At 40.0% G+C, this 21,712-nt stretch overlaps 1 protein-coding gene across 1 annotated transcript in view; it reads right to left on the minus strand.

Moving 5' to 3' along the window:
• Positions 1-20,295, minus strand: part of tbx5a (T-box transcription factor 5a) — a gene marked incomplete at both ends in the record, with an annotated part of 24,110 nt that extends 3,815 nt beyond the window's left edge. The window contains 6 exons of the mRNA XM_084324318.1: positions 377-468; positions 4,096-4,248; positions 14,040-14,187; positions 17,361-17,480; positions 19,173-19,267; positions 20,149-20,295. Of these exons, the coding sequence (XP_084180444.1) occupies positions 377-468; positions 4,096-4,248; positions 14,040-14,187; positions 17,361-17,480; positions 19,173-19,267; positions 20,149-20,295 (755 nt within the window). The remainder of the gene's footprint in view (positions 1-376; positions 469-4,095; positions 4,249-14,039; positions 14,188-17,360; positions 17,481-19,172; positions 19,268-20,148) is intronic.
• Between the last annotated feature and the right edge of the window lie 1,417 nt (positions 20,296-21,712).

A 21,712-nucleotide genomic window follows, 5' to 3' on the forward strand; every position in this document is an offset into this window, starting at 1 on the left:
GAGATGTCGCACTCGTGTTTCAGATGGTCTGCCAGATCAGCCATAAAAGTCTTCAACATGGAGACTGGCTCAAGCTCAAGAACTACACTTACATCACAGGACAGGTCTGGTTTACATTTGAGTGATTGGGGGATTACAACAGGCTTTGTTAAGTGACATTGCAACTATAGGATGTCAGTAATCCCTATCTAATTGTGGTTACATTTATCCACTCATTTCTAGTTTACCAATGGTTCAGCTGTGGCTAATCAGTATAGCCCTGAATAGGATAGGAGCATCGGATCAATTGAAGAATTAGAGGAAGGCTTCAGAGAAGGTGTGTGTAGTCGGACAACCTCTGGTGATCTGAGTGATTAGTGGGAAACTTTGACTATACCTCTGCATTCTGGACATCCTGTGTAGCTCCATATCATCACTCCCACGGAAGCCTTTTGCAAATGGGTTGTTCTCAATCTTCAACTGGGTTATCTGCAAAATAATAATAATAATAATAATAATAATAATAATTTTAAAAAGGACAAAAAAGTCAAATAAAAGGAAACCTTAGCAACGTTTTATGTTGAAATAAGCACAGCCCCAGCAACAACATACAACAACAACAACAACAATAACAGAAAAAGAGAGATATTGGAAGCATTAATTCAAGAAATTAAAAAAGGGCTATGGGACTATTATATTTTGTGTGAAAACCGTGAAAAGTGTAAATTGTGGTTAATGGTCAGTCTCAAGTGAATCTGAAATAACTTTCTCCTTTGAAAAGAAATATAAAATAAGTCATTTTAATTAAAAGAAATCTATAGCCTACTACCGTTTTTTTTATAAAAAATTATATATATTTGATATATTTGTACTTTAGTCTACTCGAATAAAAAATTAAATCAAAGCTGTAGGCCTATAGTTGATGGCGAAAGTTTCGCTTCATCCGGCTTTATCTTTCAATCTAAATTCTTGAAATTGTATTAATCTAATAAAAAAGATAATGAGGTAGAAGTTTTGAAGGCCGCCTCAAAATAGTCTATAGTGGCCTAATACAACCTATTAATGAGGTTACAGAATCCAGGGATATCCCACTTGTGAGCAGTGGTTTCTGGCAGGTAATTAGTTGGCAGTTCTCGTGTGCTTCCCGCCTTCTTGTCAGGTAATTAGTTGGCACTTGTCGCGTTGTTTCCAGTCTTCTGACCATACTGGAGGTTTGTCTGCATGCTGGCTCACACTCTCACCAAACCTTGTAAAATCTCTTTTGTTGAGACATTTTCCTATAGCTTCTCGTTAACGCACAGCGAGCCTGGCATAATGTATGCATTATTTAATATCTGCAAATTTGGAATAAAAGGTGAGTAAAATAGACTTGTTGACATGTTTGCCACACCACACGCTTGCCAAAAAAGGAGACGGGCAAAAAATAGTTTGCTCTGCACCATAACAAGGTATTTTGCAAAAAATACTTTGCTTTAGTTTCTTCTCGTCTTTGGCGGGACACGGAGAAAGCAAACAATTTTTTGTAAAACACCTTATGGCGCTCTAGCTCACAGTATATGGATATTTTGCAGAATAAATGTATTGTGAGGTATTCTTTTGTACTATTTCAATAATACAGCATGTAGGCCTATGCTCAACAATTTGTTGTGTTTTAATAACATTTAGCTATTGTAAAATGAACAGAATCCAATATAAATTAGACTATTATGTCTAATGTATATGGTCACACACAGACAACAGGATTTTAGTGATTTTATCAAAAGCGCTTTACAATTTGTTCCTCACATTTTACCCATTTACTCACACATTCACACACCGACGGCGGAGGCAACCATGCAAGGTGCCAACCTGCTCATCGGGAGCAATTAGGGGTTAAATCAAGTGTCTTGCTCAAGGACACTTCGACAAGCTGCCCGGGAAGAGCGGGAATCGAACCGGGAACCTCCGGATTGCCAGACGACTGCTCTACCTCCCGAGCCACTGTCTCCCCAACGGGTGATATAGGATACGCTAAAGCAGTCATAGAGGTTGGAAATAATTATTTTAAAATGAACAAACCATTCAAACAAACGTGCAAAAGTTAGGATATCACCATCCTTTTTATTTATTATTATTTTTATTTGTATTGTATTCTTTAGGAAAACAGCCTAAAGAAAGCACGCTATTTTGAAAAAAGTAATTGTTTGAATTAGGTTATAGATTTAAAACAGAGACTCGTGTAGTTTTGTTGTTGTAAAGACAAACAGGTGAGGTGGACGCACGTCACTTTCCCTAATACACGAGGCCTATAAGCGAGTTGGCAGATGGTCGACCTGTATTAGACACTTGAGGTAAAAGCACAAGAAAATAAAAAAAGATTGCTTTTCTGGACGTCTGGCAAGACCTAATAATTAGCCCACAGTTGCGATCTCAGGTCCCAATAACCTGCTTGGAGGTAATTAATGGTTCGTTCAGAGTTTCGGTCATTTGGGCTTCCTGTTCCCAGAAACGTTGAGAGTTGGGATTGGCGGCGGAGACATTATGGGCCCTCGCCCCCTCTCCATTATTCCCTCTGCCCCACTCGAAAAACTTACTCCGACATAGTTAAACGGATGTTAAACAGACACCGTTTACAAATGATTCAAGCCCCTATAAGCGTTTTAGTAGGCTACTCAAGAATTCAAGAAAAGTTTCCCTTCTTTCTTTTCTCAGGGGTATAGCTGTGGAAATTGAGCCAAAGTTTGAAGTAAAAGGCGTATAGGCCAAGTGTATACCCCATGCAAGCATTTCCACACAAAACAACAGCTGTTGTTTACCACAAAATATATATATCAGAGAGCCCAATTTAATTATAGGCCAATCCTAATGTCCAATGTATTTTTATTTTCAAGTTGAATTGGAAATACATCTGAGGTATCGTAACAGTTGTTCAATGCAGTGTCGACCAAAAAGTTGATTTGAGCCAATATACATTTGATTGTGAATATATATTTAAATTGAAATGAAATGAAATCTGTATAGGATCACCCTATAGAAATATTTATGCGAGAATAAACCATACGCCCACACAAGGGCCTCATAAGCGCAACACGTGTTCAAGGAAACGGCCCTATAGTCAGCCAAGTAAGAGTTTTAATTGCAAACCATTATTATAATTGTATATTCCAATCTATAAAATGTGCTTGATCAAATGGGAACAGGATAACTTTTGAAATTCTACCAAAACACCAACAGTTATGCCAAGTCACAATAGTAGCCTATTGCCCAATAACCTATCAAATGGAACAACAACCCGTGCATATATTCTAATAGTTTAGATGAGAACTAAACCCGTGCATATCCTGATATATAGCCTAGATTAATAAATAGAACTAAACAAGTGCATATTCTAATAGTCTGTGAATAGATAACTAAAACCCGTGCATAATAGTCTAGAGATGAATATAACTAAATCAGTGCATAATATAATGAGATTAATATGTAGTAAAACATTGTTGAGTTGTTTGTCAAAATAAAATCGATCAAATAATGCGTTATTCGAATATAATTACATAATAATTAAAAAAATAATAATGATAGTCTAATAATCCCACGCAAAGTCTCCAAACTACTTTAGCAGGCTCAATCTCTCACTTTTTAGTGTAAATCTCTTGAGGTATTGCCTGTTCCAGTACAACTTTCACCTGTTAATGGCTGAATATGATATCAGTGATAATCCGACCTGCTCTGCTGCAGCTCGCGATGACGACTCGTGTGGCGAAAGGACGCATTGCAAACTTTTAGCTAAACCGCCTATTTATCAACTGTTGGGCTGTGGCACAATCCTGGGAAATGTGCAACATCCAATTAAACTCTAATGTTTCTATTTATTTACCTAATAGGCTATTGTTTGCTTTCGTGAAAGCTATTATGTCTATACTATACTCTTGAATGCACGGCAATAAATTAATGTATCATAAACCGACATGTCTTCGTAGTGTTATACCTGCATGGTCTCGGTCTCGGCAAAACTTTTCCAGGGACCCTGTCAAAATATCTAATTAGGGATTACACCACGCACTGGAATTAACCGCAAAGTGTTATATCATTTAACTTGTAAATAAATAATGCAGCAACATCTTCCAATGAAGCTCTTACCTTGTGGTTCTGATAAGATGTGACGGCAATGAATGCCGTCTCGGGGAAGACGTGCGTGCAGAAGGCGGTGTTTTTGGAGCCAAAGCCGTTGTTTTCATCCGCTTTCACGATGTGGATCCTGGGTTGGTATTTATGCATGGAGTTGAGGATAATCTACGGGGAGGAAAATGCACGCTATATCATTCGATTGCTAGAGTGCCCTCTCTGTCGAAACCAGAATCAGTGCTATACTTCTGACTGTACATCTCACAGCCTGCTCAATCACAGAGAGCCTAAATCTGTACCAAATCCGGATATCCTCGACCAAATTAGTTTGAAAGAAAATGTGGCAATAACTTGAATTGGGTGTATACAGAGTATCGTAAATAACACAAAATGAAGCTTCTCTCAACATTTTTCGAGTTGTTATCAGAAAAGTAAACGGACCTGACTGCCATGGACACAGTAAATAAACAAGGTAGCACAGACGCCGTGAAATATTTAATATGTTTGAAAGAAATGAATGAATGAATGAATGAATGAATGAATGAATGAATGAATGAATGAATGAGTGAATGAATGAATGAATGAATGAATGAATGAATGAATGAATGAATGAATGAATGAATGAATGATCATTACATTTATATAGCGCTTTTATAGACAATCAAAGTGCTCCAGTCCCCACAATGTATATAGTGGAGCTTCACCTGGCACCAAATGTCGGGCGGCTATTTTATAAAAGAGACAAAAATAGTACAGTAATAGGAACAATAATATAATAGTATTTATTCAATATGTTAAGGCGAAATAATACGAGTAAAGGTAGCATAGGTTAGTTTACTTCCTCTTTTGGCATGATGTTTGACAGTGGACCGCAAGTGGAACGACGTCGTCCAACTCTCCACGTAGGAGAATGCCTCAGAATTATTTTAAAGAAATCTGGGATTGGGGTTCTTCTGGGCTGTTTCCAGAACCCTTGGGATGGTTTGCAAATCCAAAAGGTATCTATATAGGCCTATACACAGGATTTTTGAATTACCCTTTAAGTCATGGGGCTCTTGGAAGCTCCCAATGAACGTGTTGCAGTCATTTCAAACATACCTTGAATCATTTAAGTCGTTTTGGGGCATTTCTCTGACTACTGCATTGCATTTTTAGGATCAGTCTTTGTGTTGCCCATATTAGAGTTAACACAGTAAGTGCTTTTTCCATAATTGCATCTGGGCATTCCTTTCTGCAAAGAAAAGTGTGCTAACTATAGCATTTAATGTAATAACATAACAGTTGACATACCACTGTTTCATTACTGTCAATCTGGGACAGATGATGTGCTGTACTGCATATAGGCACAATGCTATTGTAATGTGCTCATTATTCTCATTAGAGATTCTCCAAGGTCCCCCCCCACAGTTTGAAAAAGCCTTGATTTAAACCTTCCTTGAGGAAACAGACTATAATTATCTCTTTCTCTTTGCGCAATTTCAGCACGGATCACCGTCATAGAAACTTTTTATTGAGTTTCAAAATATAGGCTAATTAAACTATAGCCTTTGTGCCATTCAAAAAAACTAAACATAAAGACATGGCAACCTTTATGATAATTGTAATACCTCCATCGCTGATAGCATTCAGAAACTTCTGGGCCATGCCTGTTTGATCTTAATACCAAATCTATATGAAGCAACTGTACTGTAAAGGCTTACATAACCCACAAACCTGTTACCACCTGCAGGGCCAATTCAGTGATATATCAACGCAACACAACGCTGATTACATCACATGACAGTACAAGTTTGTCAGAGCAGAAGAGCGGTCGTTGGAACCCACACCCCCGCCCCTGACCTGGCTAACCTAGTCTGTGCTAAGTGATGACCAGTGGCTATAGCCTGGCGACGCTAAGACGCGGTCCACCCAGTTGAACTTGAGCCCTGGACTCCTCTCATGAGGCCCTTCCTGTCCGCAGGCCTTAAGTCTAATTGTTCTGACAGACTGGGGGAGTCATGGGCATCGACCGTGAACAATGTAATGGTTTTTAATTTCATTAAATCCACTTACATTTAGAGATAACAAAACAGGACTCCCCGTCCCCACCTCCCCCTCCCCTGCCCTCAGGCATTCCTTCTATTTCTTATCTGTGAGGTTGTTTTTGTACCTGCCTTTCACTGCACGCACGCTGTAGAGAAGAGAGAAAGGGCTGCCCTGACCTTCAGTGCCGGCCAGGGCATCTTGTAGTACTACAAAGGAATGACCCCCAAGTCCAGGGCGGCTACGTGGCGTAGTGGGCAAGGCGCTCGCCACGAATGATGGAGACGCTGGGCTTGCCTGTTCGAGCCCAGCGCTCCACATTGCTTTCAGTTTAGCTGGCCGTCCGTACTAATACACATTGGCCGTATTAGGGGGTGGGAAACTGATGGGTGGGGATCGGGCGTTGTGGACAGCGACTCCTACAGGTCGGTTGGTGCCTGCGCAGTAGAATCAGGAAGTGTCGGGGGCAGCGTGAGCCTCCCACGCGTTACTCCTCGCCACTGAGAGATCGAGCTGCGCAGGTGAAAAGATGCGACTGCTGTTACCTCAAGTACCGGAGGGGACTTGTGCTATGTATGACTTAGTCCACATTGCAGCCGGCTTGTGGGAGGCAAGAAACAGCGTTCGTGACAGGGGAGGGTTGAATTGGATGATACGAAATTGGGATGGGAGAAAATATAGAAAAATGGGAGAAGAAGTGGATAAAAAAAGGAATGACCCCCAAGTCCCAGAGCCACTGAAGCACAGAGACCATGCAGTCATCCATTATGAATTTTCAATTGAACTTGTTTTTGTTTCATCATGTAATCGTGCTTTGTATTGGGACGTGGAAGATGGGTAGTGTAGAGGTCTATGCACTCGCCTATACCACCGCAGAGACCCGGGTTCGATTCCCAGCAGTGGTACCTGTGGCTTGGTGAGACGTCCCTACGAATGCAGTTGCCAGTGTTCGGGGGTGGGAAGCCAGTGGGGTATGAGTCCTGGTCGTAACAGGTCGTTAGGGCTGGGCGATTAATCAAGTTTAATTTTCAATTATGATTTTGACTTCCCACAATCATGCATAGATTCATAGGATTTCTTGTGTTGTAAATGCAGCGCACCCTTCCTTTCACAGCGGTGTGCTCAGCTCCTCCCCCTCAAACCCAAACAGTAGTTTCAGCTCATGTTGAGAGGGAGGAGGGAGCCATGGCGCGTTTCTCCAGTTATTTTGAAACATCTTTGGTAACTTGTAAGATGACAGAAAGGCAGCCTTTGGTCGAGAAGAAAGGTAAAACAAATTCAGCCGTCGTCTTATGATGTTCTCAGTAATCCTGTTTAATAATTGTGATTTCAATATCAATCAAAATAATTGTAATTATCATTTTCGCCATAATCGAGCAGCCCTACTCGTCATTCGGGGCGCTTGTTCAGCAGGGAGGAGATCTGGGGGAGATAGCGTGAACCTCCGCATTACGCTCTCCCAGTGAAACTCCTTGCTATCACATGAAAAGAAGCAGCTGATGACAGAGGAGGCATGTGATACACCCTCCCCAGACCAACAGTAGGGCAGCGCAATGACCAGGGGGGAATTGGCATAACATCTCAATTGGGGAGATGGGAGAAATAGTTAAAACGAGAAAAATTTATTTATTTATTCATTTTAAATTTCAACAGCCTTTAAGAGCAACACTTATATGGCTTAATGGAGGCTGCAATATAGTAAATGCTTTCCAGGATTTTGGAGTGTATCAATTATGGTTAGATATGCACAGGTCTTGGAACGTGCAGGTGGAAAGAACACTTTTGCAAAATTTATAATCCAGTGTTATTTCAACTGCGAGTTGAGATTCAGAATGTTGGTACACAGATGAAACCATAATGAGGTTAGGCTGCAGGGATTATGTGATGTTGGTCTGCACATGAGACCATACGGGGATGGGCTGTAGGGATTATGTGCTGTTGGTCTGCACATGAGACCATACGAGGATGGGCTGTAGGGATTATGTGCTGTTGGTCTGCACATGAGACCATACGAGGATGGGCTGTAGGGATTATGTGCTGTTGGTCTGCACATGAGACCATAATGAGGTTAGGCTGTAGGGATTATGTGCTGTTGGTCTGCACACAAGACCATACAAGGCTGTAGGGATTATGTGCTGTTGGTCTGCACATGAGACCATAATGAGGATGGGCTGTAGGGATTACTGTATGTGATGTTGGTCTGCACATGAGACCATACGAGGATGGGCTGTATGTGCTGTTGGTCTGCACATGAGACCATACGAGGATGGGCTGTAGGGATTATGTGCTGTTGGTCTGCACATGAGACCATACGAGGATGGGCTGTAGGGATTATGTGCTGTTGGTCTGCACATGAGACCATAATGAGGTTAGGGTCTAGGGATTATGTGCTGTTGGTCTGCACATGAGAACATACAAGGCTGGGCTATAGGGCAAGAGCTCCATAGTTGTGCTGGCCTGGGAGAGACAAGATCCCCCCCATGGGGCGTGCATAACCAGAATGCCTTGCGGTCCGACAAAGACAGAGCACCGTTGGGATGCTTTTAACGCATCTATGACAGCGTACTACAGTCATAGACCCTTTTATATACATATATATGAGCTAATAACAATGAGCTACCGTGAACTAATTGTTAACTTAATGGCCCACACACATAATTTCAGGCCCACCCAAAAATTCTGAGCACAAAAATGTTTAACATTATAATGCCACAATTCAGTTCTACGTAGTCTTTTCACATGTTTTCAGCAACTATAATGTGTTTAGAAACAAATCTCTCAATTTGCTTTACCTGTAATTTAACAATCCTTGTTCTAATCCAATTGTCCAAATCTCTCACTAAAGTAGCCTACTGATTTATTTAATTGTTTAGAAATGTAAACAGCTTCAGTCAACTTGTGTGATGTCATATGGTGTTATCCCTACACCAAGAGCCTTGTCAATCAATTTGGGAATGCAAAAAAAAAGAAATGTCTTATCCCATGTTTTGAATCTCTGTGGTGGGAACTACCCTTTTGTTTACATTTGGATTCAGGAGTGAAACTTTTTTTTTTACAAGTGAACTAAATTGAACAGTGCATGAATTAAAAACTAAAAATAGGTTACATCAAGCGTTCATTAGTGGCATCCATTCTGTCTGGGGAGAGATCTCTAAGCTTGTGAACAACAGCAACAACAACAACGCCATCAATGTAAATACTATAAAACTGCTTTTACCACACAACACTGGATGGGTTTTGAAAAGGAGCTAAAAATACTTCTCGTTGCATTGGTTTTAAATGTGATATGCAGGGAGTTGCCTAGAAAATGTCTAAATGTACATTTTCATTCTGGAAGAAAAAAAACTAGCATGCGCCACAGACTGTGGGCTCTCAAAGTCCAGTATGTACGTTAGGGCTGGGAAGCGGGGGGGGGGGGTAGGGTGCTGTTAGACCACCCACCGGGGGCCCCTAGCACACGCCTCGTCTCCCCGCGGCCCAGCCGCTGCCCCGCCTGGGGTCCCCGTATCTGCGTTCCCCCGTGCCTCTGGGTGATAGTATTTAATGATAGTGAGGGATTGCTCCGGGTCTCAAGCCGCTGGCCTCTCCTTTCAAGTCTGACCACATCAGAGGGTTTCCCCGAGCCGCGGGATTAACAGGCTTTGTACACCATCATCTATTGCTCATTGCACACTGCCAGCGGAATATAAACAGTGGGATCTTCACACTCCACCCTCGCCGGCCAAAACATGTGTGGGAAGACACGAGAGACGAGTGCAGGAGCAAATTGAGAAGGGTGGGGTGGGGTGCAATAACACTGAGCAATGTTGCAAGAGTTGAGAAAGGGATCAAAGTAAAAAAAAAAGCCTGCCATTCACTATGGAAACTGAGATAAAAACAAGTAGACCTTCTTGAGATGTTTGGAACAGAGGAACAGAGGAAAATGCCAATTTGACATGGTGGCGCATGTACTATCCCCCACTACATCTGCCATACAAGTATACTGCCACTACTAAGGTTGCTTTCATATACACATAATAACACATATAGACTATACTGTATTATCAATAGATGTGGTCATGTGGTCTGTGTTGTGTGTAATATGCCACCACAGCAGAAGAGAACCAACCACATTTCAGGAACACATGTTGTCAACCTGCTCTGACATCCTCTTTGACACAGGTATACAACTCTCAAATGATTAACTCTGCAACTGGATGCGAAACACATAAGTCCTGTGGAAAATTCAGCTTGCTTTTAGCCTCTGCTCTGTCACAACCGTCCTGAGCCCATGGGAGGGAGCCAGGAGGTGAGGTCCTGCTCTCTCTGTCTGTTGAGTCTGTCTAATTATGAGGTTTCTAGAAGGAGAAAAGTCCCACTATGGTCCGTCTCCTGGCCAACCTACATCACTGTCATGTCTCAGCCCCGGGTCTGAGCGCTATAGTAATTATAAATCGTCTCGCAGTTATTTCAACCAGCTGGACCAACAAGCTGATGGAGTATTTTTCTGGCCGTCCACCAGTATTTCATTTATGAATCCCATGGTGCTGTCTCCCGGCACGAAAGAGGGCAAGCCAGGAACCACTGCAACCAATCAAAAATGCATTCTGGCCCGGAATTTACAACACCGCTCACATTCCAACTGAGCTCAAATTTCTTCCTACCAGCTGCGTTTTGGCAAGGCAACAATCACTATCAATTCTCACACACAGCCAATGCAAGAGCCATGTGACCATATAGTCGCTTGCTTGTATTTGTCTGTGTGCGTGCGTGTGTGTGTGTGTGTGTGTGCGTGTGTGTGTCCGCGTGTGTGTGTGTGTGAGTGTGTGTGTGAGTGAGTGAGTGAGTGTGTGTACACAGGTGAAAGCACACACACACACACACACACACACACACACACACACACACACACACACACACACACACACACATACAGACACACACTCACACTCACTAACACTCATTGGATTATCTCTTCATACCACTCACAAATGTAGAGAACATCAATTTATGAAAATATTAATGTGAAATGTGGGTTGGAGTTTTAAATTCCAGTTTATTTGCTAATGATGGAGCATTCGTTCTCAAGGTTGACACACACAACTACTTGCATGTAGTACACACACACACACACACACACACACACACACACACACACACACACACACACACATGTACGTACGCACACACACACACACACACACACATGCAAAAACCATATACAGCTAATTATGTTAGTAATAATATATAACAAATCATTCATTTCAATTTTATATGCAATAAGTAGTCTACTAAATGAAAGAGAAAACACAAAGCATGAAACTAGTCTACCAAATGAAAGAGAAAATACAAAGCATTAAAAACTACTAAATGAAAGAGAAAACAAAGCATGAGACTATTTTTCTCAACACATTAAACACTTCAATTGTATCCAACATTATTCAAATACATTTCTTATTAAGTCTGCATTCTTACAATCATATTTCTGGCCCTATAAATATCTATTGATATTTGATATTTGTTGATAATGTAATTGCTTAGTTGTTTTCTTGCATGACTCTATTTATAATTAGTAGAATACTGCTGCTCAGTTGTAGCCAACAAAACGTCTCATTTGGCCACAATGTCACAAACACATTCAACTTTTATGAAAACCTTCTGCCAATATGCCTTCTGATATTGAAGCCTGCACTGCAGTCTACTAAATGAAAGAGAATACACAAAGCATGAAACTATAGTCTATAATGTAAGAGAAAACACAAAGCATGAAAATATAGTCTACTAAATGTAAGGGAGAAAACACAAAGCATGAAACTATAGTCTAATGTAAGAGAAAACACAAAGCATGAAACTATCTACTAAATGTAAGAGAAAACACAAAGCATGAAACTCTAGTCTAATGAAAGAGAAAACAAAGCATGAAACTAGTCTAATGAAAGAGAAGACAAAGCATGAAACTATAGTCTAATGAAATAGAAAACAAAGCATGAAACTATAGTCTAATGAAAGAGAAAACAAAGCATGAAACTAGTCTAATGAAAGAGAAAACAAAGCATGAAACTAGTCTAATGAAAGAGAAAACATAGCATGAAACTATAGTCTAAGAGAAAACAAAGCATGAAACTCTAATGAAAGAGAAAACAAAGCATGAAACTATAGTCTAATGAAAGAGAAAACAAAGCATGAAATATAGTCTAATGAAAGAGAAAACAAAGCATGAAACTATAATCTAATGAAAGAGAAAACAAAGCATAAAACTATATCTAATGAAAGAGAAAACACAAAGCATGAAACTATAGTCTAATGAAAGAGAAAACACAAAGCATGAAACTATAGTCTAATGAAAGAGAAAACACAAAGCATGAAACTAGTCTAATGAAAGAGAAAACAAAGCATGAAACTAATGCAGTGGTTCCCAAACTGTGGTGCATGCACCCCTTGTGGTGCGCGAGCACCCTCAAGGTGGTGCGTGCACATGAAAAGGCTAATGGCAGTGCTATGGTGTTATTTTACTAATAAAACTAATATACATTATTTCAAATGGGGATTTTCACTGTGTAAATCATGAAATTCAAGAAACGTTTTAATAAAAAACGTACGTTTGAATAATAATAATAATAAACAATAATGTCTCTGGCGTGTCTGACACAGGTGTGCTTCATCTGTGCACGGAGACCGGCAACAATTTTTTCTAACGGAAACCCATTGGGGGGTGCGCAGCTAGGTCGGGAGGTGACAGGGGGTGCACGGCCAAAAAAGTTTGGGAACCGCTGGTCTAATGAAAGAGAAAACACAAAGCATGAAACTATAGTCTAATGAAAGAGAAAACACAAAGCATGAAACTATAGTCTAATGAAAGAGAAAACACAAAGCATGAAACTATAGTCTAATGAAAGAGAAAACACAAAGCATGAAACTATAGTCTAATGAAAGAGAAAACACAAAGCATGAAACTATAGTCTAATGAAAGAGAAAACACAAAGCATGAAACTATAGTCTAATGAAAGAGAAAACAAAGCATGAAACTAGTCTACTAAATTTAAGAGAAAACACAAAGCATGAAACTAGTCTAATGAAAGAGAAAACACAAAGCATGAAACTAGTGAAAGAGAAAACAAAGCATGAAACTATAGTCTAATGAAAGAGAAAACAAAGCATGAAACTATAGTCTAATGAAAGAGAAAAGACAAAGCTGCATGAAACTAGTCTAATGAAAGAGAAAACACAAAACATGAAACTATACTAAATGTAAGAGAAAACACAAAGCATGAAACTAGTTATTGAATGAAAGAGAAAACACAAAGCATGAAACTATATGAAAGAGAATGCACAAAGCATGAAACTATAAAGAGAATGCACAAAGCATGGGACTATTTTTCTCAACACTGACTGCAGAATTGAACTCATTAAACATTGCAATTGTATCAAACATTTCTTACAATCGTATCTCTGGTCCTATAAATATCTATTGGTGCTGTTTTGTACAACCATTTGTGATGACACAATTGCTTAGTTGTTTTCTTGCATGACTATAGGTCTATTTATAATTAGTATAATACTGCTGCATAGCGTCTAATAAGACATCTAATTTGGCCACAATGTCACGAGCACGTTAAACTTTTATGAAAACCTTCTGCCAGCCTTTTATGAAAACCTTCTGCCAGCATGCCCATTTGTAGAATGGAAGCACATTGATGAAGTAAGTGATGATTTGTTGTTTTGAGTAAGGCATGGATCAGAAAAGGGCAGTTTGAAATAATGACTAAAAGTCGAGAAATGGACACCATGGTCTCTCTAACTATCTGGCTCTTATTCCTCATGAACGCAGATGTTTGAGAGAATAAAACGAAAAAAAAAAAGCAATCTTGGATTTAAAGGCCTACTAATTCTGAGGAATACATACCGCCACAACGTTAAACAGGCTGAAGGCATAATGCTTTAAAACACTGTAAACCTACGTGTCCGAAAGGGTCCAGGTGGTTGTTGGTCAGTTTGAGCTTCTGGAAGGAGACGAGCTGCCTCATCCAATGCGCCCCCGTGGCGGGAGAGTCCGGGTGAACGTAGAGTCTACCGGGCATGGCGGGCTCGGCCTTCCCGGTCACAGACCTGCATCACAGCAACACAGTCACACGTAAACACCTCGAAATGCACATATTTAGCCAACTCGACCAAGTCCACTTATATGAGTTCAAGTTTTGTTTTTATTAGTTACATAGTACAACATGTACTGTATTACAGTGAAAGGGGTTATGTATGAGCCACCTGATAATGTGAAGTAAAGAAAGTAAGAATAAAGTCCAAACACTATACAAAATATACAATATACAAACTAAAGTACAACCAAGTACAAAATACAAACTTTTTCAAATGCTAAATGCTAAAATTAAGTATGGATGTGTTGCAAATATTTTAGTAATAAATAGATAAACACCTCGAAACGCACACATTTAGCCAACTCGACCAAGCCCATTATGAGCCATCTTGAGCTATAAAGGCATATGACTCGCTCGCTGCTATAGGCGAAATGTCAAAACGTAAATGAACCGTATCTCGTCAACAGGAACATGACTGTATTATTCACGGGTGTAGATATACTGGTGGACATGTTGCTGTAGAATAATCATGGTGCGTATAACTCAGGTGCGTATATTAAAACAAACGATATTCCTTGAGTGCGGTCCCTATACCCTTTGTTCTACTTGTAGAATAATCATGTCACTCATGTTCAATTGATTATGCCATCCTATTACTAAAACGCTGCACTTTACACTATATGCCGCAATGCCCAAATAATTAGAATTATTATTCGGAATAATAACATAAATTATGTATATTCCATCTGTTAGCGATGCATATAGCAGAGTTTCAGAGCGTTTAAATTAATTAGACTAGAAGATAGACAATAGGCCGAGCAATTACGCATTCGGGATTACTTATTTCGAAATAGGCAAATTGTAGGCCTACGTTTACATGCCTGGAAACTTTGTAAACTTACACTACGTTTTATGAATCACCAAATTGTAGTATACAATGTATACAATATAGTCTGATACCTTTGGGAGCTTGAATTGCTTTTGGATTATCATGGGTCACGTATACGGTCATTTGGAGCTGTGCTGTTTTCCCAAAAGTGGTTGATGATCAAGAGAGGAATTAGTTCAATATGCTTAAGGCAGGTCATTATCGTCGGTATTGGCACGTGATTATCCGCTTTAACCTTCCTTAATGTGTTAGTAAGTTGCACGCCCCTTTTCTGTTGGCGGGTCAGATTTAACCCATGTTTTAACTCAGCACAAAACACTAAAAAACAATGATTGTCATCCAATAATAACTAATTTATTATCCATACATAACCATAAAATCACTTTTTATTTTTGGTCCCAAGACTATACCGCTCGTTTTCGGTAAAAATTTATTTTTTTATTATTATTATTTTTTATAACCTTACATTATTGACCATAGTGACATCTGTGGTGTTATGGGACACAATTGACCTGTATGTTAGAAAAAAGGTAAAAAGCCTAAAACCAAAATAACAAACATACACCTCGAAGGCTGTCTTTATATCTTGGACACGTGACACTAGTGGCCCTGAGGTCATTCTTGTTGTCAGTTTGTGCTCTGCCTTGGGTTTCATAAGACCTAATGAAGACCTCCTGTTGAGCTTCTGTCTCATTCACTGACTGATGTGTGTCCTCATCGTGATCAGGATCATATACTAACATAATATCATCCCCTCCTCAATCTCGATCTCAGCTGCTCTCTCTGCAGAATGAAATTGGCGAGAACTCAAACAAGCCTAAAAAAGATAGCATATGTTGCGAGAAATCTGTGTAATGTTGTTAATCGTGCAACGCCCCCCACGCGATGATACCGTGATTATCTGCAAGAAATAAAATAGTTCCCGTGATACTAGGGAGGAGTTGTATTCTTTGTGTGCGTGGGTGTGTGTGCGTGTGTGTGCGTGTGTGTGTGTGTGTGTGTGTGTGTGTGTGTGTGTGTGTGTGTGTGTGTGTGTGTGTGTGTGTGTGTGTGTGTGTGTGTGTGTGTGTGTGTGTGTGTGTGTGTTTATGTAGTGTTCAATGTCCCTTTTAGAGTGTGTGTTCGCATTCAACTTAATTTAGTGTGTCCGAATTCTGTGAGAAATATTGAGTTTCCATATGTGTGGAGGGGGGTGCAGAGATGTAACAGTACTGTCTGTATGGCATGTATGTCATTATGTTATGATGAATTGAAAATGTAAACAAGACGAAAGTATTTCTCTGGTCTGCACTCCCTTAACAATTGTGTGTATTGAGCTGTACTGTACCCATTCTGAAATCTGTTAATACAATTTTCAATCAATCAATCAGAGGCATTGGGAGTACATGTCCATACTGCGTGTAGGAGGAGGGGGTGCAGAGGCATTGGGAGTACAAGTCCATACTGCGAGAAAATAATTGTTCCGCGGGAGGAAGGGGAGGATAGGGTGTCTAGACTCAAAGCTCAATCTTCGTTGAGTCTAATTTGATCCACAGAATTGCCCACGATTTTTTAAACGTTGAATGCTGCATCATGATACCATACGATCAACAGCCAATATTCTCTGGCCGGTTATATTTGGCCCATAACACCACAGATGCCTTTTTATTTATTTATTACTTTTTCTTTTATTATTATTATTATTATTATTATTTTATTTAAAAAAAAAATAGGAAACATTCTAATTTGAGGATATCATGAAGCTTGTTCCAATTAAGAAAGAAAAAACTAGACAGCAAAAGGGTCAAATCTGACATTGAAAGGCGCTGACCCGAACCATGCATTCTTGACCAAGGTTAGAAAGATGGACATGGCACTAAACAAACAGGCGTGTTTACGTTTAATTGATGTGAAAGAGAGCCTTGTTCCAGTGCAGTCGAGCTCTGGGCTATGCAAAAATCATCATTCATTCGCCACCAAAAAAAAACGTCAGCCCCTACAGGGAGTTTCTCCTCTCGCTGAATTAACTTTCTTGGTGTCCATTTGAAAATACGCAGTTCATAATTCTTGTGGAATTCATATGTCGACTACCGATATCCGTCTGTCAAGATAACCTATAATCAATACGGTTGCCCATCATAGTGGAACCGAGAAGGGATATATACGCCCTCAAAACAAAACACCTTATTATTGTGAAAAGCCCAGAATGTAGGAGTATATTGTTTATTCCTGTAACATACAGTTTATAAGGATATTGGCTACACGACAGTCTCAGGACTGGAGCGCTAGCATATAGTTTCACAAAGCGTATAGCCTACCATTTATTATCAGCGAATTTGTAGCGATGGTCGTCCGCAGGCACAACATCCATCAGGAGTATGTATTTAGTTTTGGGGTTCAGTCCAGTGACCTTCACTTTGAAGCTGGGAAACATTCGCCTGCAATAAAACAAAATATAAATTAGGTCTAGAATTAATCTCGGCAAACTGGAATAACAGGGAAAAAAATATCAAACGTCAATCAAACAAATGTCAGCCAAGAGTCGATAAATAGGCTAAGCTTATTTTATATGCAGGAAAAGAAAAGGCTAAATAAATCATGTGAATTGTGTAATATCGCACCCTCTTTGCAGTAGAAAATGCATGGCATTGACTTGCATATCATGGCAAAAAGTGAACTCCAAAGTATGGGGGCATATATAAGTGTTTGCATTGAAATAAATATTTTCCAGTCAAACGCTAATAAAACAACACTGTTGCAATTCGTGTGGGGTGAACAACAAACTGAAGACATGCTATTCCATTACAAAGAGGGATCACATAGTGCGGTATTTCCGAAAAGGTATAAGGTGTCACCGTGTCAATACCATTGGTATCGTGGTTTAAATTGGTTTATGTCTAATAGGCGTATCATATATTTGTATTGATAAATATATATATTTTTTTTTATCGTGGATATACCATGCTAATATATGTCCGCTCAAATAGTGAAACTAAAAAAAAACAAAAAAAAACATGACATTTCGTGTAAGGTTTGGGTCTTATTGGAGTGTGGAGTAGAGTATGAGGACATGCTGTATCATTTCAGAGATATTAACATTAACAGAGCATCCAAATAGCTGCAGTTCTCATAAATTGGGCTATGAAGACAATAGAAAAGTATCTCGCTGTCACGGGGGATAGTGGCACACAGATTGGACCTGGGCCTCTGGGCGATATGGCAATAATAGCTAAGCGAGCTGAAGCAACGGGGGACGGGGAGAGGATAGAGGGATGCTCAGTAGCGTCGCGCCAGAAACAGGAGGAAATGAATAGTAGAAGGCTTTATGCAGCTGTGATGAAACATTACGACTCTAACCTTCAGGGTAGGATATTGAGACGTGTCTGCGATGAATGATAACTAGCTCAGAGCCACAAAACAATATGACATGAGTATAGAGAGATAGAGACCAGTGGACCACCGACCAACACGCACATTCAAGTTCACATCTGACGTGCGCTATTTTGACTATTCGCCCTGAGGGGTTGCGTGGAGCTGACAAGGCCGTCGCACACGCGCAGCTCCTGAATGTCATCTCGCACGGAAAACGATTTCACGCAATAGCTTGGCTAAAACAATAACAAGCCACACACGCACACACAAACCAGGAAAATATTAAAAAAGGGAAAATTAGCTAGCTACATTTCTTACATTTTCCAGTTTCGCAGAATTTAATCGTCTTCCACATCATTGAGTTGAATCAAAATCAATATAATAAGGCCTATAGGCCGATTATAAAATTATGATTTAATACTATATACTATAGGCCCTCAGGCTATAACAGTATTGCCACTAAGATAGTTTTACACCCTATACTTTTTTTCTCGTGTTAGCCTACACTATTACACTTACAAAATGATAAAGCAATGAAGAAATTGCAAATAGCCCACACTGAAAAGCGCAAATGCGGTTATGAGTCAGGAGTCAAATAATAAATAAAAAGCTATAAGGCCTAAAAACAAAGCAAAGAAGCTAAGATAGGCTATAAAAACAACGTATAGCCTATCAACCAATATTCAGTTTCTGAACTGTGTTGATCGTGGCCAGTGGTAAAAGTAAGACAAGCGTGCATTTCTGTGTATTTTTCTTACCTTCCCGCTTTTGTAATGATCATCTCAGTCCCCACCTCGTCGAACTTCGTCCACAGTTCCCTCTCATGCAGATATACTTTTATTCCTTCCATTCCCTTAAAAATAAAACAACAAATATCATAAAGGGCTTTTCTCACCAATTAAATTCACCAAAGGAAAACAACAAACATACAGGTATTGTTGGGTGAACAACTGCATAGCGTTATTGGTCTAATTCCTATGGTAAAAAAAATCCCCAAAACACGTCACTATATATTTCCAGTTCCATGCGGTCAAATCACTATGCAAGTTGTATTAAACAAATAACTTCATTTTAGCGTTAAAATCCCAACATGCTAATTACGACAACTGTATACTTTCACGTTGGAAGTAGCCAGTAGGCTAGGGTATTTACAATATAAAGCCCATGGTTATAGGTGGTAACTTGCATAAAAAGAAAAGAAAATCCTTATAGACCTAAACCTTTTGGACATCTGCATCTGCAGTTAAAAGCTGCAATATCGTTCTGGCATGTTTCATTGTCATTAGTACACTCTACATGGCTATAAGCTAATAGGCCTATAGCCTATATATGACATATTATAAGATATTGAATTAAATGTTGTACTATACTATTTTGTATATAGGCTATCTTATACTATACGTCTTCACGCAGCAAGCATAGTTTCAAGTTTCAAGTTTCAAGTTTCTTTAATAGTTGTCATACAGAAGTACAGAATACTTTCATACAAAATGCTTCTTACTGTTACGCTCCAGAGACTGTGCTAGACAAGATAGTATCAAATAACATAGTATAGCATGTAGTTTAGAAGAAGAAAATTAGGTCACAGTGTTCGGTATAGACATATGTACAATGTACAATGTTCACATAACATACCACCAGTCATCTGCCTTGCGAGCCCCACGGCTGCGTCACCAGACTCAGTAATGTCTGACCTGAAGCTGTGAAGGTTATATACAGTATGTTGCTGCTAACCTGTTGAATATAAGTTGTCTGGGATGACGGGGACTTGCTCGAGGTTCCATTCGGTTTCTCTGCTTTACTCTCACTACTATGCGGCTCCTTTGAATCCGAGCCGCTGGGCGAATTTTGGAGGCCGAAGGTCTCCTCTTGGTCCGCCATGATATGCCAAGGGTGCCGGAGACCAAGGCCCCAACTGTCAGACCCAAACAAAGAGGCATTTCAGCTTCATGAGTGAGTAGAACTTTTCCTCGATTGATATTATATGATAACGTTTTACGCATGCATGCACGCACACACACACACACACACACACACACACACACACACACACACACACACACACACACACACAGATAAAGAGAGAGAGAGAGAGAGAGAGAGAGAGAGAGAGAGATAGAGAGAGAGAGAGAGAGAGAGAGAGAGAGAGAGAGAGAGAGAGAGAGAGAGAGAGAGAGAGAGAGAGAGAGAGAGAGAGAGAGAGAGAGAGAGAGAGAGACATATGTTGATTGGTGATTGCATCTGTTAATTTGCGTAATACTTGAACATGACTCTTCGTTATAGTCATAGGCTTTATGGAGAGAGGCATCTTACTCATATTTGCTATAATTCTAGACTTTGAGAATACTACTAAGTTCGTCTCCCACACATTAATTAATAGGCTATACTTTAATAAATAGGTGAATTGTAAAATGAAATTGCAACGAACACGCAACCACTAAATGCATAGACTTCTCAGTGAAATATATAGCTTATACTATTTTTTCACATCGTTATTTCCATGTGAATTAGAAACCATGCGACCTATTTCCATGTTATAGATATTGCCTATACCCCCGTTATATTTGGAGTTATTCTAGTTTACCCTATGTATACTTGTTGTGTTCCTAAAACAAAAGCACGATGAGACATTGGGTTGGGTGCACTATCACGACATCGAGGTTGAAACGGGTAAAGTACGACACGTTCACTTGTGTGGAAGTGGAATACGGCCATTCGCTTATATACAGGACACAAACTGGAACGAATACGGTTAACATTAACAATGAATCGGCTACAGTGACCCCCTGCCAATGGGGACAAGAAGCGGTGGGTACAGTATTATAGTATACACTTACCTTCCCAAAATATGTCACGGTCGCCGCGTCGTAATAGCGGTAGCCTACAAGAGAGAAATATTGCGTCGTCTTCAAAAACGTTGTGTCCAGTCCTATAATAAAATCAACGCATAATCCAGAGGTGTAGGTCGAAAACGCTGTCCGGTATCTCCATAGATGTGCTTTTCTTCTTCAGAGCAAATCCAGAGCTGCCGCTGCCGCCGGTAAATACAACAAGAAGAAGATACGCGAGCGAATAAATGCTGGCGATTCCCGGCAATGATCGCTATAATAACGCATGTGTTGACATTTTACAGTAGAACAGTTTGTTGGTAAAGCCTGCTAAGAGCATATAGCAGTATAGCTGGGTTCCAGAGGAGCAGGTCCGTCAACTCCTTCTTCTTCCCTCCCTCCTCTTTCTCTCTCTCTTTCTTTCTCTCTCAGCTCTCCTCCCATCCCATCACTACGCATCAGTGACCAAC

Source organism: Notolepis coatsorum (assembly GCF_963971535.1).
Source record: "Notolepis coatsorum genome assembly, chromosome: 11".
Lineage (NCBI taxonomy): Eukaryota > Metazoa > Chordata > Actinopteri > Aulopiformes > Paralepididae > Notolepis > Notolepis coatsorum.